The following is a 17,664-nucleotide window of genomic DNA, read 5'->3' on the forward strand; positions in this document are numbered from 1 at the left end:
TGAAACAAACATTTGTAGTGTATAAGCTAACATATTTTCGTAAAATAAAATTATAATATAATATTTATAAGATATTGCTTATATATGCCAGAGTTTTTTAAACGTAAGTTTTTATGATGAAAGTGAACCATTGCGAGACTGTTCTCTCCGGCTGATGGCTGCCTTGCGGGTTTTGTGCTGCTCGAAACCATGCACGAAACTCGATGGATTTCGGTGCGTAACCTTTAATTTCTTGTACACATTTTGATTAAATTTGCTGGGCGTTAGCCTCATAATTAAAGAAATTACAACTTTATTAGTGTTGTTGCTCGTTATGCGTGAAGCACCGTTAGAAAAAGAAAAAGCTAGAGCGCATTGTATGTTGATCCCGAAGTCAAATATGCATTTACTATGTTTTCTCGCCCAGGATCATTCTTTCGCTTTTATTTGGTCTCTTCTTGCAAACCCTTGTTTGTGAGTGCCTGACGTGCATACATATGCGATCTCCTTGTATTGGACGAAGAAGAAACCGCAACCGTGTCAGCTGATCGCGCGCTATGGTCGAGGCCGAATGAATGAAACTGGTTTGTGCGAAACTGCAATTTTTATTCATTGTAGTTGTTATATTCACCCTCGGGGTCGGCGCGTCAGAGTTTCAGTCGCTGTTGTCCTTCTGAATTCGCGTCACCCGACCTGTTCTCGCTCGAGGACGTATATTTATCGCCATGTCGACGCGAAAGGTCGCGCGTGGCAGCACGACGAAGTGCAGTGCAAGTAGAGCGCGCGCGAGACATTTGTGCCAACTTGGTACAGCGGTCTGGCCATGGTGTCGGCGCGGAACAAGGTTCCCTGCGACGCTGCAGCGTCTCAAGTGCCTGGAGGCATCGGCCACCACGGCAGTGCGGCCTGGGTGCGGACCTTCTTTCGACTCGTCAAGCCCTCAGGTGGCGGCAACACGCTCCACTATTCGGAACGGAAGCTTCTCGGGTGAGTCGATCACTTTCCTTCCCGATACGTCATGCATGGGGTCAGCTGATGGCTAGTTGTGCAACTTGCGAGTTCTTTGCCTGCATAGGTGTGGGAAGGATTTGGCTGCTTGCCGCCAGTAGAGTTGCGTAAGGTGGGCTGAGGCGCAGTAAGCACTCGCTGCGTATCTGCTGGATGGGAAAATCACCCGCGGCTATGTCGCAGGTGCCGCGCTTCTAGCTTCTTTGCGCACGAGCGTCAATTTATGTTGGCATTGCGGTATGGACAGTTACATTACTGCGCGAGTCGCTAAACATGGGTCGCTAAGTTCTAAATACTGCGACAAAAAAAACATTTTATGCAACAAAGGAGATTCATTCATACGCTGAGTGCACAGAAGAGCATGAACTCTCACTGTCATACATATCTTCAATTGTATATGCTTTGCATTAAAGATGAAGACTACAAATGATAGGTTAGGCACTTAACATGGCTATTTACATGCTCCATGGCCCCTGACGTGCTGCATTAGCTGATGCTTTTATGCTATGTTATTTGTGAATCTCTATAGCCCAGGCTCACGCTGTCGTGTGTACTCATTGCTACTGCAGTGTTCAAATAATCATGTATGCGTGTTCACATATGTAATCATCAGCCAGAGCTTTAACTGTTCTGTTCTCAGCTGGTCGCAGTATCTGGATCCTTAAATGAGGGCTGGTGAGGAATGTCTTAGTATTTTTCCTCTGATGAGTAGCTGTTATTCATGTTTGTCACACTGCAGAGCATCAGTTGTATTGTAGTTTTGTGCATGATGTAATCTAACAAGTTTCCCATATATATGTAGGGGAGGGTAGTCATGTGGGCTTTAGGCTTGTTGATGTGTCAAAGACACATGAGCTACTCAAATCAGTGACCAGGAGAATACCAATCTTTGTTGTCGCAACTCAGTGCTATGTGTCGTAGACTGGCACGTGTCATTCTATTTTGAGCCTAACATGCTTTGCTGCTGTCTGTATTGCTCCATAATACTTTTTACGGTAGATTTATGCTGCTGTCTTTGAAATGAGGTGGTTACCTTTCAAGCTGTGTACCATGCGTACCGTGTCAAAGGGAATTGAACTAGGGTTGAAGAGGAGCCTCACTCGTATTTTGACAACTGGACTTGTCTTTGCCTTGCCCAAGCGAAGACGTTTCGACAAGCCGAGTTGATGAAACATTGGGTAGCTAACTGAGGTGCTCGCTCTTTCTCTTGTTCGGTTTCCTCAGACATTGCGTACCCGCTATCGACACCTCATAACGATGTGGAAAATGTCTGTACTGGCACAAAATCTTGAGAATAAGACCTCAACGTTTTCGTTTTTGTAGCAAAACTCAGCCTCGCATGCACAGCCATCCTTAAATACTCTTGTTCCTGCCTCTGATTACTTCTCCTTTCAAAGCCTTACTACTTGCCTGCTGCTCAATGTTATTGTCTTGCAAGTCCTAGGTTTAGGCTGCACTGTGCAAAACACTTGCAGTTATTTGAAGTGGCAACAATTTAGATATTGCAAAACACCATGATAGAAAAAAGTGCGCACAGCTTCAGTGTGAAGAGGATTTTAGCTTAAGCTGCCCTTCTGGAAGAAATTGCTTGTGACTAGAAGGATGATCAGTGGAGATAACATTGCTAAGTACACTGTAAAGAGCAGAGAGTCACCTGAAAGTCTAGCACACTAGTGTGCTGGAATCTCATCTGTGGGATTTAACATATGAGAGGAGCTGTGAGGCAAAGAATAGACTTTTACAGGTCAGGAGGTAGTACTTGTAAAGATATCCAATGTTTTTTCCTGCCACTTGATGAGGCACTGCAATTGTGCCTTACGGAGTATGGCAGAAATACTGATTTTTATTAAATTGCCTATCATGCAACTGGAAAAAAATTTGACCTGGCTTAAGTAGCATCACAGATATCACTAATTAATGTCTCCTGTGTTTTCTCTTCCAACTCATACACCAGAACAAGTAAGGGAAAAACACGGATTACAGTCTGAGGCTGCACTCTGTCTATAAAAGCATTCCCCCAGCACTCTTCACCGTGGCTTGACAGTAAAGAACAAAATGGAAAGAGAGACACATATTTTCCTGCTGACCGTACACTCTGTCTTCTTTACTGCTTCATCTGCTGAGGTCATTGATGTTACTGCTGACGGCACTCGTGCCTTACTTTCCATCTCCAAAGGTGGCATTCATGTTCAAAAGACAGGGACTGGTGGTTCCTACAGAACGCAAGAAGAGTAATCTTTAAAGATTATTTGTGAATTATTGGGTCACATTAGTGTACTTGTGCATAGCATTTACTCTGCATAATGCACGCATTAGGCAGCCGCGTTAAAAACTATTTTCATGAGTACTAACTTTTCTTCACTTATGACATGTGGTTATCCTTCTTTTGTCCTTAAACGTGTTGAGAGCAGGCTCCTTACATGAAAATATGAGCTGTGTGGGGTGTAGTTTTTTATGCATGCTACCTCATGGTTAACCTGTGACAGCCCATGCAAAGTCGCCCTGATCGAAACTTGACATGGCGGCTGAAAGCTATCATTGCTTGGTTCTCCTATTGTTGTGTTGCATCGAGTCTGTACTGCTGTTATGTCACAGCCCATTTTAATGACACAGTGCTATCCAGTGAGTGTTGCTGCGCTGTCTTTCAAGTAGAAAGTTCCCACTTTTTTTTTTTTTTTTTCCGTTGATGCAACAGGTACTCGGCAGACCAGATGTTTGAGGTGGTCTCCCGGGTGGAGTTCTACCGGGACTTTGTGCCCTGGTGCACCCAGTCGCGCGTGACAGCCCGCTCACCTAAGGCCCTGACAGCCTACATGCAGGTGGGCTTCCCACCCATCGTCGAGAGCTACGTCTCGCACGTCACATTGGTTCGGCCCACCCTCGTCAAGGTGCGTGTTTGTCGCCGAGCCCTTTTTGGTCGCAGTTGGCCAGCCTTTTGTTTTGAACACTTATGGCAACCTATTTAAGATTGGTGCTGACTCATACGACTTTTTGTTGTGAGCTTGTAACAGATGCAGCTTTCGCACATTGAAATCCTGTTTGGTCGCTTGTAGATGGCGCGCCTTCTGCAGTGCTTTAGCTTTATGCTGGTTCTCTATGCCCACTTGTTCTCTCGTCTGCCTTACTGAAAGGTTGATCTCAGTGACTGCTGGAGCCAATGATGATAGGGAACAAAATGTCACAGGTGAGCAGGATTAAAATGTTATTCTTGTGTTGCGTTTATCTCATCTTTTTGGTATTTTGGCAGAGTTGTTGTGCCATAATTTTAACTCAAAAGTGTTAGGTGGTGGTTGAGTGCGTTCAGAATAAGTGTCTGTGCAGGACCAGTGATGAGAGCCGTTAGATGCAAAGCCTTCTGCAGACAACAACCGTGAGGTCATTTTTCTAGAGTCAACTGGAGAAAACACTTACAAAAAGGAAAGTGGATCCATAACTAGAACTGTTCTTATTTCAAATGCACTAAAGAGCAAGTCTTAGAAAGACACAGGCTACCATGCTATTAAAGCAAATACATCCTCTTTATGCAGCATTCTTTATATACATGTACACACTACCTATCTATATTTTGCTGCACTGTTATTTTATCGTGTATCATGTATATGGTGAACCCAGACCTTATCCCTGCCACACTACTGAATATAATGTTACATTATCTAATAGTGCAGCTCATATAGCTCCTGATAGCAGTGGGCAATTAGATAATATTGAGTTACGAACAATATGATGTTTGCTGTGGGCAATAAATGTGCAGTCTTTTCAGAAGTATGCAGCCCAGTGAATTTGCTTTTAAACCCTGTTACGGGGCATCTGAAAGTGCTCTTAGAATACCTAAACTCGAGTAGAGTGAAGACGAGATGAGAAGACAAGACCAGTTACAGTGCTTGCGAGAAAATCCCTTGCTCCGTATACTTTTCACAAAGACTGTAGATTGCAGCCAGGTATGAAGGGAGCAGAACTAACAGTTAAGTAATTTGAGTTAAAGCAGCGTTTATGTACATGTGTGTCTCTCCTGGGACTGTATGAAAGGACAGTGCCTGCAGATAATGGAAATATATTAGTGATAAATGATTTCAAGCTAATTAAGGTAATTAAAAAGAGGTTTATCTGCTTTGATGAACATATGATCATGCTGTTTTTAAATGAAGGGAATTTCTGGTTCAGTGGCTACTTCCATTGGGACAATACTCAAAAGACATTGCTGCATCTCACCTCAGCAGGTAGCTTTTTTCTAACGATACGATTCCTTGGTTAGTGTTACTCAGCTTTAGATACTTTTTTTTGTTTGCAAAGTTGTTGGTTTATTTTTTTATGTCTACACCTGATATTTAGCTGCTGTTTACAAGCAGACAAACCATTAGAGACCTTGAGAGCTTTTGTATAGCTTTTTATGGTCAGTTCCTAATCAAGATGCTTGAACTGACCGGTGACGGAATTCTGAGAACATTTTTTATTTCCTGTGTGTGTGTGCGTGCATGCGTGTGCGCGCGTGCATGTGTGTGTGTGTGTGTGGGGGGGGGGGGGGGAGTCCAGTTCCACAACAGTCTTGTTGAAAATTCTGTAGAAATACGATAAAATGTTTGGCTGCCCTAATAGTACTTCTCTAGTATCCCAAAGCAGCAGGATGTCCCTTCTCTCACTGAATGCCCGCAGTGAGCATACTAAGCAAAGGATGTTCAACACCTGGGTGTTGTTGTCTCTGGCCTTGCAGTCTGTGTGCTCCGATGGGCGCTTATTCAACCACCTGGAGACCGTCTGGACCTTTGAGCCTGGCCTCGACGACAACCCCAAGACCTGCACACTGGACTTCAAGGCAAGCTTGCACTTTCCGTGACTACTTTTACCCCTTGGTTGTGGAACCACTCTGCAATGAGTGACAGCCGTAGCCGTTTCTGCACCCACATAGTACTTTTTTTATTTGTTGGTGTGGAAAGTTACATTTCATTTTTCATGGTTCATGGGCGTTGAAATATATAGGCTTGTAATGCAGAGGAAGGATAGCCAGGGGTTGCTAAGGGCGCGGCAGACTGGTTTCCAGCAGAAGGCAAGCATAGCAGGAGGCGGCAGAAAATTAGGCGGGCGGATGAGAGATTAAGAAGTTTCCGGGGTTAAGTGAATGCAGCTGGCACAGGACAGGGTTAATTGGACAGATATGAGAGAGGCTTTTGCCTTGCAGTGGGAGTAGTCAGGCTGATGATGATGCTGTTAATCTTGAGCAATAGGGGTATACTTTTCACTGTTTGGTTTTTTTGCTTTCCATTGAGTATACTTTACTGCTTTTGGGCAGTTTTAGCATTTGAAGGATTGGTTATGCATGCGATTTTTTCTTCAGTGTATACTTAGATTACTCATACTTACTCAAGCATCATATACAAAGGTTGGCACAAAATATAGTTACCCTTCAGTTTGCAAGTTGCATTAGGTGCAGCAAGGTATGGAAATGCTGAAGATGCTGATGTAACGCTGACCAATACAGTGTATTTTGCTGTATAAGACAGATAAATTTGGTCTCAGCCCAGAATTGTGGCCCCCTAAATTCTTAATGGACAGACGTGGTCAGTTTCCATTTTTAGTGAACGGATTTCACACTTACGTTCCAACATGTGTCGGGCCGCTGTGGTGTGCATTGTCGCTTCAGCCACAGTATATACACACTGGCCTGTCTTTTATTTTTTTCTTATTCCCTAGCAGTACATCTATTGCTAATAACTCACCCAACAAAGTATCTTGGCATCTCCCTAGCAGTAGTTTCACTCATGGGATGGCTGAGTAACTATATCTCTCATTCTTTCATTGCACAATGTGCTGATATTTTTACTCCTTGAATTCAGCAGGGAATATATTGCATGGTGTATGGGAATCGGTATGGGCACTACCTCACTTCTGTGGCTGCGGCGTTCTGCTGCTGAGCTCAAGATTGTATGTTCGAACCTAGCTGCGGCGGCCATGCTTTGAAGGAGGCAAGATGCAAGAACTCTCGCTGAGAGTTCACTGTGTTAAAGGGCCTTAGGTTATCAAACTTAATCTTTTGTCAGATCATACCCACAGAACACAGTGTGACTTAGGCATACAAAAATTCTTTTCATACTGGCATATATACAAGGGCTTGGCAAAGTACCGTGTTTACCCAAGTGTTATCAGCCCACGACTGTAATACGAGAGTGGACTTTGTACAACAAAAAACAAGGATGAAAAGGTCCATGCATGTAATGCAAGGAACGAGGTTGCAATATATGGCAAGCAGGGTAAAAGTTTATGGGCAGACTATCTAGAAAAATCCATTTCCTTTGGTTTGTTGAACATCAAGACAAGGCTGCTTTTGAGCCTTAACACTGTGCGGCAGTTGATACTGTATAAACGCGTGTAAGAGCCGCACATCTTTTTTCCAGTAAAAACAGACCATTCAGTGAAAGTGTGGCGTTTATTTGCCATTCAATCATCACTCGTGTAGTGACTTGTTACCATTCAGTCGTCACTCGCTACCAATAGGCTTGCCCGTCGTGCTAGAATGGCAACGCTCGATGGCAATTCAGAGAAAAATAAAGCAGAGAGCACACAAAAGCTGCAACTATGGCGTGCGACCACGCCAACCACGCTACCAGTAATGGCGTGCCTTTGACAGTAGCAAAACATAGCCGAGGTGGCTGGGGGATACCGTGACATGGATTGCGGAAGCTGGCGGCCATTCTCAGCAATATATGTAAATTAGTCATTGTTCTAAGTGTGGAGGCACTGGGAAATTTAATGGCAGCACGTGAGTTTGAAACCAAAAAAGTAATAGGAGAGAAAGTAATAAGAACATGAGGAGTGGCTTTTCAGCGCTGTATTTGGCACAAAGCCTTGCATTACGTTTGAGTAAATCTGGAGGAGGGCTGTGGGTTAAGAAAAATTCAAAGCTTGGGTCTTTTCCTGTTAAAAAATTCACGTTCCTTCAGGAACTGTAATGATAGACATCATGGGCTCCAATCTGCCTTGAACAGTTTAACATAACAACGAAGCTTGGACACAAGATAGTTCATATAGCACTGGGCTAACATGTTTTGATGACGGCAGCCGGAGGTGGAGTTTTAAATCTATGATCGCTCTCTTTTTATGCCCTGCGTTAAAAAAATGCGTTGAAAAAACAGTCAAGCCCTGCGTGGAGGAGAAACTTAGCACAGTGTTTCAACCTCATTTGATTAGTCGTCAGTAGAAATGAATAATTCTCCAGCTTTCTAGCTATTTCGACGTCTGATACAGCATGAGAAAGTTCCATTTAAAAATCTTCCTGCTGGTCAATCCAAACTTCTGTCATCCTCAGTCGAAAAGGAAAGGCTGCCGCCACTTTGAATATAAAGGCTCTGTGCTTGAAAATTAGATATGAGCTCACACATTTAGTTGTGAAATCGGCCAATGGCGCCAATACAGTTAACCTCTATGTAACAAACCTCCATGTAGTGAATTCCTCGTTATTACAAAGTTTTCCAATTTCCCATTAAAGTGCATGTATTTGAAAACATACATACTCGCGGCGCCGACTGTCTCTTAGCTAGTGCCGGAAATTTGGCACTACCCCGCAAGTTTCAGGACGATAAAACACGAACTGAAGTGAGAGAAACGCCTACTATAGCAACAAGCAACCGCAGTTGACACAGCGCGCTTCGCGTTTCAGCGCCTACGCTGCATCTCCTTGGCAGATTGATGGAAAGTGTGGAGCAGCCTCTATGTCAATGTGAGCATAAACGCCCAAAAGCTCTAAATAGCTGGTGCCTCAGTTTAACGTTAATGGCATCTACAGCGAACAGTCACTGTTGTCAGATGGCAAAGCATGGAAAGGGAAATCTCTTCCACCTTTAGGGGAGATAAAAGAGACAGGTTGGGAGGCAGGGGTAGCGTGGGAGGTTGTGGTGAGAGTGGAGGATAGCACAATTAGAAGGTGGCTGCCATGGAATAAGGATAAGGTTGTGACAAAGGCTGTGAAATGGAGAAGGCATGCTGATCAACATGTCCAAGCAGACATACAGGTTAGCTGTCACTGCTGCGTGTGACCAAAAGACGCTCACTTCAACTTCAAAATATTGCTGCAGGCTCGTTGAGGGGGAGGACAGAACGTGTGTGGAAATTCTTTTCTGCCAGCTAGCATTCGAGCATTTGTGTTACAAAGTCATAAGCTGTCCTGGGAACTTTCTTTAGGCATGTTGTGATATTTTGAACCTCTGGCCATTGTCTGACCACTTAAATTATGGCATTTGTGTTGAAGTTGTCTTTCATAACCACCTTCTGGCTGTTTGGCAAACTTAAATTCATTGGAGCTGGAGCAGGCTTTGTGAGATGCCCACTGATAAGCGGCTTGTGTTCCAGGCTAACAAGAAGGTGGGACTGTGGTCGCCTCGGCACCATGTTGTGCCTGCAGCTTACGGTTGTCACATTGAAGTTAGGATGTCTGTCTGCTCTCCTTGATGAAAGTAACCCTTTCAAGGGTGTACACAGTATATGGTGTAGCATGTGGGTGAGTTCATGCCCCACTTTCCTCATGCATTATAGGCTTGTCAGAAGGCGAGCAGGCTCTGTAGCAGTTCATTCAGTCTAAGCCACTGACAAGCCACCACATAGACAGCTGCCATTGTTGTGGTCACTGTTCCTCTTTAAGCAATGCTGAGGGCAAACTTAAGTTGGCCTATATCACCTTATAGTGACAACAGAGGCTGCTTTCACTGGAACAGAGAGACCTTTAGAGGGCAGAAAATGTAAAAAAATAAAAAATAAAACACGCCACCACTACCACCTGCGTCTGAAGCAAACAGCAAGGCCATCAAAGCCCATTCTTATAAGTGGATCTGTCAGGCTGGTGTGGAATTCCACCCATTTCTAAAATTCCGCTGAAAGGTGATCACAGATCTTTTGGGCCTTGATATCTGAGCCTGAACCAAGATTTTTGTGGAAAAGATTCTGCATTTTCAAATTGAATTTCTGCTGTATTGCTGTTGAAGAAATAATGCCGAGGAAAAAGCTATTTGCTTGCAAAGTCCGAGAGTCCGAGGAGAATCTGGACCTGTCTAAGACTACAGCGATACCCTGAAGGGATCTTCTGAAAAATCACCTGCAGCAGGGACAGTCAACCTGTATGTCTGCTTAGCCACGCCGATTAGAGCCCATCAACTTGAACTTGAGCCTCCGTGTGAACATGGTAACATGAACCACCTTTGCAGGCTAAGGTGTTCAAATCTGGATTTTGTCCTAAAAGGGCACAGTGTGGTTTGCTAGACACCTTCTAAATGCACACTCCTATGAAAGGCAGTCGCTGGACACACTTGTTTTTCAGTGCATTTCAAACTAACCACCTCTCATAGCCGAGGGATATGTTTAAGCCACTTGGCCACCTGTTATCTCTCACCCCCCTCCCTCTCCATCCTCTCCACTTCTCCTCATGACAGCCATCACCTGTCTCTAGTGATTGACAGCTCGAAACTAATGAAACTAAGAAGGTTAAGTTTATATTTAAGTTTATGCTGTTTAGTGTCCCAAAGCAAGTCGGGCTATGAGGGACATTACTAAGCTATGCAACGTTGCTAGGCTATGAGGGAATATGTAACGGAGGGCATTGGATAATTACAACCAAGTGAGGGTCTTTAATGTGAACTGGCATCACACAGTACATGGGCAACTTTTGTTTCGCCACCATCAGAATGCAGCTGCCCAGCTGGGATCGCACCTGGCTCCCACGAATCGGTAGTCGAGCATTGAGCGCCCTTGCCACTGAGCCACCATGGCATGGCATAAGTAAAGAAGAGCTCTCACTCTAACATTGATTGTGTGCACTCTCCTTAACTGCGCTGGTTGCCTCCATGTTGCTCAGGTTGAATTTCTTGATTGCAGGTGTCCTTTGAGTTCCGCTCCCGGCTGCACTCGCACCTGGCACACATGTTCCTGGATGAAGTGGTGCGGCAGATGACGCGCGCCTTTCTAGCCCGGGCAGCCACCCTGTATGGCAAGCAGTCCATCCCCAGCCGGAGCAGCAAGGTGCTGCCCTCTGGTGCCCCCTGACGTCGGCCCCCCAAGTAGCCTCATCTAGACACGCATGGACTGCTTTAACGTCTTGTAGCATCCCCTCACCTGCGCTTCTCCTGTGCATCATTCGGACCACTTTTTGGTCCTCTCTAGAGCCGCCATGTTTTGTAAACACCATTTCTCTAGTGCTCTGGCCAACCACTATGTGGTGCTGCAGTCACAAGGGGCAACTGTGAGCGTGCATGGAAGGCGAGGTGAGGGGGTGTCTTGTTGTCAGAAGATGGTGGAAGCACGCAAAGAAGTTACAGAGCAGCCATCAGCCGGAGGACAGTAGAACTTTGTGGGCACACGAGAAGTGTGACTCCATGAGCTCGCCAAAAAGATGGAACAGGCCTAATGGTAGTGATCTCGGCACTGTCCCTCGAATGTCCTTCTGTGTTGTCCATTGCTGCCTCAGTGGCAAGTTTTGAGTTTTATAGGAAGCCAAACTGATAGGAAGCAGAGCCACGAAATGATCCTGCTCAGCGAATTAAAATTTCAGTGATATTCGAGCAGTGTCGGCTTAGTATTTAATGCAGTAGCTCGTTATTATGCTGTTTTTATTTTAACGGCTGATGGCTTTCCTAGGGTAGTTTTTTTTTTTTTTTAGTTTGAATATTGAAGACGCAGGAACAAACAGCTGAAGATGTGGTTGTGCTGTAAGCAATCAAGATGACTGGTTTTGTAGTTATTTTACGATTGCTGTTTGGATAGTTATATTCAATGTGACAAAAACAAGGCGCACAGCACTTTGGCAGAGGCTAGCTGTTTAAAAAAAAAAATTTTACAGATGCTGAGTGCACACTGTTGCAGAACTCTGGGAGAAAGTTTTATTTTTGTTTCGGCACTTACTGGAAATAAAGTGTTGTCAGTTTTGCTTTTCTTTGTGATTCGACTGGTGCTTAATTGCAAGCTAATTTGTAATTATGTCTGCAGTCCAGTGTCTTGCTCATTGCTGTTATCCCGGCAGTGCAAAAAAAATGAACTGCATTTGCTGCAGTTCATTTTGCTTTCATGGCTAAGTGTAAACTGCTGCCAAGAATAAGGGTAATCTACACATGGAGGAGGATTCTTGGATGTAAGTTTCAGCCTGGAGTATGTAGCTATGTTTTGAGCAAACTTTCAGTAACAGATAGCCCCTCTATGAAAACTGTGGCTTCTGTTAGGCCAGGAAGCATATTAACAGATGTTGAATACATTGGGACACACTTCAGTCACACTGACAGAATTGAGTTGGGGCTGGTAGCTATGCATAGTTCACTATAATGTGATTTAATTTCAGTGAGGCATAGGTCGTGTCACTTTTTTCATGCTGTGCAGCCATGAACGGGTCGCACGAAGCTGTGGCACAGATTGTATTGCAATGTCTAAGAAGGAGGATCACGCATTAACGTCTGTCACATTTCTTCTATAACTGCACGGCATGAACAAGGGATATGACCCATGCAGTATTGAATGTGCAGCCAATACCCCATAGGGAACCTGCGCTGAAGTTTTCCGTGCCGATTGCAGCGCCGTAACATATAGCCTAGCAAAAGGAACTAGCAGTTTTTGACGCACTCAGTGGTTTCACACGCCCCCTTTTTGCGTTAATCGGCATCACGTCCTTCCGCGCTGTGTCGAACCCACACGTGGCGTGCGCCAGCTATCTGGGTCACGCTGAGGGAAGCTAGGCAAACATGTTACTAGCCAAACGTGGGCATCTAGCCAAAATCGGCCAAAATGGGGTCTCTCGCTTGCAGTGACCCAAGCGGCTGACAGAAGCAGTTTTTAGTCGCCGAATAGAACAGTTGCAGTGACACCTAGGCAGCGCAGGTTCCCTATAGTGTACCGTGCTGCTCTGTTAACCAATTGCACCAGGAATAGAAAGCAGCTCATGTTTTGCTGTATTAAAGAAGTCACTGACTTCAAAATTCTTGTGCTCATTATTTTAGCAACAGCTACACTACGCCAGCCATTTCGCCATGATCACACTTTCGTGGTCGCACTGACCTTAAGCCGTTGCCGAGCAACCACTAGAAGAGGAGGAGGAGGAAGTTGTGGGAGGCGGTAGCTGGCAGCTGACTTGGCCGAGCACTAACTGGACACAGGGCTTCCTGGCATTACTTTTGGCAGGAGCTGCCCACTCGGTCCTCTCCTTTCATATGGGAGGGTGATATCAAACCAGCCTGCCAAAACTTTTGGATTCACATTATTCCTAGGCTACGCAGGCACATGTGGTTAAAGCTGGGCTTTATATGTTGGCTGGTAGCTTACGCGTGTCATCACGAAGGTGAGAGTGGAAACAGAGAAAGAGGTGCCGTTGTGGAAGGCTTCGGACCACCGCGCAACATACTTTTTCGCCTCATTGCACTTTAGTGGTCAAAAGTGCCCCTTATGGCATAAAGCTGAAACCATAGAGTGAACTACTATGTGCAAAAGCCATGTCTTTACTTTAAAGCCGAGCTTAAGCTTAGCCATGCAGATAGCTCTCGTAACTCCAGGTTTAACCACAAGCTAAACCACAGCAAATTTTTTTCACCTTTTGATAAACTTTCTGCTTCAGTTTTAAGGAGAGCTTTGAAAAGTCAACTTTCTTTTTCCATAAAACAATAGTGGGTAGCGGCCACTGATGTGGGCACATTGTTGCTGAACACTGGAGTCTTGCCAGACTATTATTTGCAAATAATGGTTCCCCTAAATAGGTTTTGAGCCCTTGTAAAAATACCCTGGAGTCGCTTCAGGTAACACTAGGAGATATAACAAGGCGGTATCTACAGCAGGCATGCAACTTGTATGAAATTTGTCTCCAGTTTTACAAAATATATGGGCAGGAGTTATTTGTGCTCTTGAAAGGCACTTGAGTGTGAGACTAAATTCAACCAGAGGAAGAATTTTAAGAATGTATGCTTAAGGGCTGAAAACTTTGTGACGCAATGTATACCTGCATGGCGGATGAGCCAGTTACCATGCATGTTTCATCAGGCAGTTGAATGTGACACTTGTAGTTTTCAGCACAGTCTGCATGAAAATAAGAGTTCTTAGTCACTGCTTTCAGCAGCAGACAAGCCCTAGTCTAAAACAGGCATGCACAACGAGTGTAGGATGTGTGTTGACGTACACCTGGCAACAGGTTGCAGTTCTTGGTTTTCCCTTGAAACATGGCATTTTGTTTCTATGTGCGCTAGCGCATACTAGTATTCTTACCATTGTTGCAACATGTAAAGTCAAGGATAATAGTTGGTTTGCAGGGAAGGCACGGTATCTTTCACACTTTTCAGTGGACAACTGACCTGCGCCCTAAAGGAAGGGAGAAAGGTGGAGGTGAAAGCAGAAACAGGGAAAGGGGTACCATAGTGGATAGTTGTGAAATAATTTCGACCACCTGGGGATCTTTAACATGCACTGACATCGCACAGAACACAGACACCTCTCCGTTTTGCCTCCATCGGAGAGGCAAGAAAATGTTCTCTTAATTACATCAAATTTGCTAGGTGCACCTAGTTGCTGGTGTGTACCAAGCTTCGTGTGTGGTTGGGCCTACATGATGTTGGCTGAAACATTTTAGTCGAGCGACAGTTGTAAACATATTGAGTTGATAAAATGTGGTAGCAAGAACTGCAAGTACTCGCTTACCTTCTAGGGGAGCTAATGTAAGCTCGTCAGAGTATCCAGAAAGCACCAGACAAGTTTTTATGTGGCCGCGCTAATTATTGGGATGGCAGCCTCTACACTTCACTGCCCTTGTCGGTCGAACTAAACAATTGACTCCAATTAACATTGCCAATAGGAATCAGTTGGATCCTTCAGCAGAGATAGTTGTTGGGCGTTTAATTGGTATTCTTGATCTCTTCTGTGCCCATCCTTCTCTTCCTTCTCCCTTCCTTTGGCTGTGTGCCATTACGCGGGTAACTATAAGCTATGAGTCGGATGAGAAACCAGTTGTGTCGAACGAACTGGACCGAGTTTGTACCAATTGGCAAATTGATGCCTTGAGTTGTGATTGAAACTAATTGAGCCCAACAGGACTTAAAAATTGGAACATTGGCAATTGTTGTTGGTTTTGCCAATTGGGCTTCCCAAGTGCACCCAATATATCAATGTGAACACTTGCACATTTTATGATGCTTAATCCACTAAACTGTATACTTCAGTCTCACTTTTTCCACAATTAAAGTTAAGTACACTTTACTGACGGGCACCACAAGCCTGAGTATGAAAGTTGTATATGTGGGATATATAAGAAGGAGCAAATGTGTGTTCTGTGAATAAGTACTGGGTTGATGAACCTGTATGAAGGACAAGAGGCCACAGTCAGAACTGGGCATGGTCTTACTGATTGGTTTCCGATTGAGGAAGGAGTGAGGCAAGGCTGCATACTGTCACCCTGCCTATTTAACCTATATGCAGAGTGCATCATGAGGAAGGCCGGTCTGGACGAGTCTTCAGCTGGAGTGAAGATTGCTGGAAAACGTATCAACAACCTTGGATATGTGGATGATGCCACTTTAATGGCAGAAAGTGAAGTGGAACTCAAGAGACTTCTGATGCGCGTACAAGAAGAGAGTGAGAAGCTTGGGCTTAAACTGAACAGTAAAAAGACAAAGATCATGGCGTCTTGCCCTATCAAGTCCTGGAGCATCAATGGACAAGAAGTAGAAGCTGTGACAGATTTTCTCTTCTTCGGCTCCAAGATTACCTCGGAAGGAGACTGCAGCCATGAAATTAGGAGACTCACTCCTGCTTCTGGAAAAGAGAGCAATGGTTAGCCTTGACCGCCTAGTAAAGAGCAGAGACATTAGTCTGCCAACCAAGATCCGTATAACTCGTGCTATGGTCTTTCCAGTTGTGATGTATGGATGCGAGAGTTGGACTGTGAAAAAGGCCGACTGCCGAAGAATTGACGCATTTGAATTGTGGTGCTGGCGAAAACTCTTGAGAGTTCCTTGGACTGCCAGAAGATCAAATCAGTCGATATTGTCGACCATAAACCCTGACTGCTCATTGGAGGGTCAAATTCATTGGAGGGTCAAGATAGTGAGAGACCGGAAAGCGTGGCGTGACATGGTCCATAAGGGTCACGAAGAGTCGGACACGACTCAACTGAACTGATGTTAGCAGTGTCTGACATTCTACAAATGTCACTTGAATGTGATGTGTGATTGTTTGTTTTGCTTGATTTCTATGAAAGCATGTAGTTGTCATAATTTTTATTCTTTTATAAAAATGTTGACTTAAGGTACTGTCGTGTTAATTCATAAATCAGCGTTTCCTTTTTTTACAATAATATAGCTCATATTGAACATTTTGCACAACTTAACATACAGGTACATATTGTAAATTGTTCCTAACGAGTGCAATCAGGTCAGTTTTATTTGGTCCAATTGTATACTAATTTACAGTTGGAAATTTCCAAGTTGGTATTTTTAATTTGTTCTACTAGCTTGGTGATGTCTACCAAAACAGATAGTTTTGACATCATCTTCCCTGCTACATTGAATGGGAAGTAATGCGCAGCACATGGCTGTGTGTGTTCTGGAGTTTTGATGGTTAGACAATATCAACATGCGCATTTGTTGTGTACACAAAAATTTAATCTGTGTTCTTCTTCAACATATTTCTTGGCAGCCCCTCTCCTCATGTGTCTAGGCGTCTACGATGAGCTTTTTTTGTCTCCTTGCTCTACCTGACACGCAACTTGGCTGATAGTCCTCATCCCAGTTACCACTGCCTTCTTGTAGCCTGCAACCTCTTCTCGCCTGCACTGCCCATCACAAACAATCCTTGCTCTTCAGCGCAGTCAGTAGCAACGGATGACCATCACCATTGCCTGGTCCTTCATTTAATTCCTTCTTCATCCCACAGCTAACCTCCATTGTCTCCTCACGCAGTAAATGCTGAGTAAGGTATTAGTATTCACTTCAATATTGGTAATACTCCCAGTGTTAAGTGTATATATAGTATACACAAAACACGAACAAACAAATTCTGAGAGCACTGTGGAATCTACACTGCAGAAATGCAAAAGCCTAAGCATTGCTGGTGCACATGGTACATCACGTTTCCTCTCATTATCATTATGCACCATCTACTATCAACTAAATGCACCATCATTATCATTGCTAATATCATCATTATCACTAATTGTAGCTTCTTTGTCATCGCTATCATCCTCAAGATAGACAAGAATTAGGACGTAAGGTGTTTCAGAATCTCTGCCGTGGCGCAGTTCGTGAAAGCGCTCGGCTGGGGATCCAAGGGATGTTTTTTTCCCGTTATTGCCAACTTCAAAACTTGGTTTTGCACACACAGAATATTATGGTGAAAAATGCACAACATGGGTTAAGAACCACGCCAGCTCGGGCTGCGTGATCCATTAAAATTCGCGCATGTGTAGCAACGCTTCTATTCTCGGAAGTCACTCAGGCACTTGGTCTTGTGTCTTGAAAACATCAATGACAGTAGCAACGGATTCTCAAAAGTACTGCCGTATTTTTGTCGCAGCAATGTCTGCGTGCCTGAAAGCCATTCTGTATCGCCAAATACTGTGCAGGCCCAATACCATGATCATGTCCAGCGATAGCCCATCATGATTTTCAATTGGTAAAAATCTAATACCGAATGTATCCACGGGTAGATGTCCCAGAAGAAAAAGGCTTTCCAACAATCTAAAAA

General features: G+C 44.3%; 1 protein-coding gene across 1 annotated transcript; it reads left to right on the plus strand.

Annotated features, from left to right (window-relative positions):
• The first annotated feature begins 135 nt into the window (after window positions 1-135).
• Window positions 136-11,893, plus strand: LOC146199762 (coenzyme Q-binding protein COQ10 homolog B, mitochondrial). The gene is made up of 5 exons (XM_084595243.1): window positions 136-213; window positions 793-966; window positions 3,683-3,875; window positions 5,696-5,797; window positions 10,840-11,893. The coding sequence occupies exons 1-5, from the start codon at window positions 155-157 to the stop codon at window positions 11,005-11,007; spliced, it is 696 nt and encodes a 231-aa protein (XP_084451369.1). The 5' UTR covers window positions 136-154; the 3' UTR covers window positions 11,008-11,893.
• The last annotated feature ends 5,771 nt before the right edge of the window (window positions 11,894-17,664 follow it).

Source organism: Amblyomma maculatum, chromosome 2, assembly GCF_055883805.1.
Source record: "Amblyomma maculatum isolate TAMU_Amacu chromosome 2, ASM5588380v1, whole genome shotgun sequence".
In the NCBI taxonomy this organism is placed as follows: Eukaryota; Metazoa; Arthropoda; class Arachnida; order Ixodida; family Ixodidae; genus Amblyomma; species Amblyomma maculatum.

Bases quoted from the DNA above. Each gene is read 5' to 3' on its own strand.
- LOC146199762 (XM_084595243.1), top strand. From the start codon at position 155: ATGGCTGCCTTGCGGGTTTTGTGCTGCTCGAAACCATGCACGAAACTC. The intron at 967-3,682 runs GTGAGTCGATCA...TTGATGCAACAG, and splicing joins TCGGAACGGAAGCTTCTCGG to GTACTCGGCAGACCAGATGT. The intron at 5,798-10,839 runs GCAAGCTTGCAC...TCTTGATTGCAG, and splicing joins CCTGCACACTGGACTTCAAG to GTGTCCTTTGAGTTCCGCTC.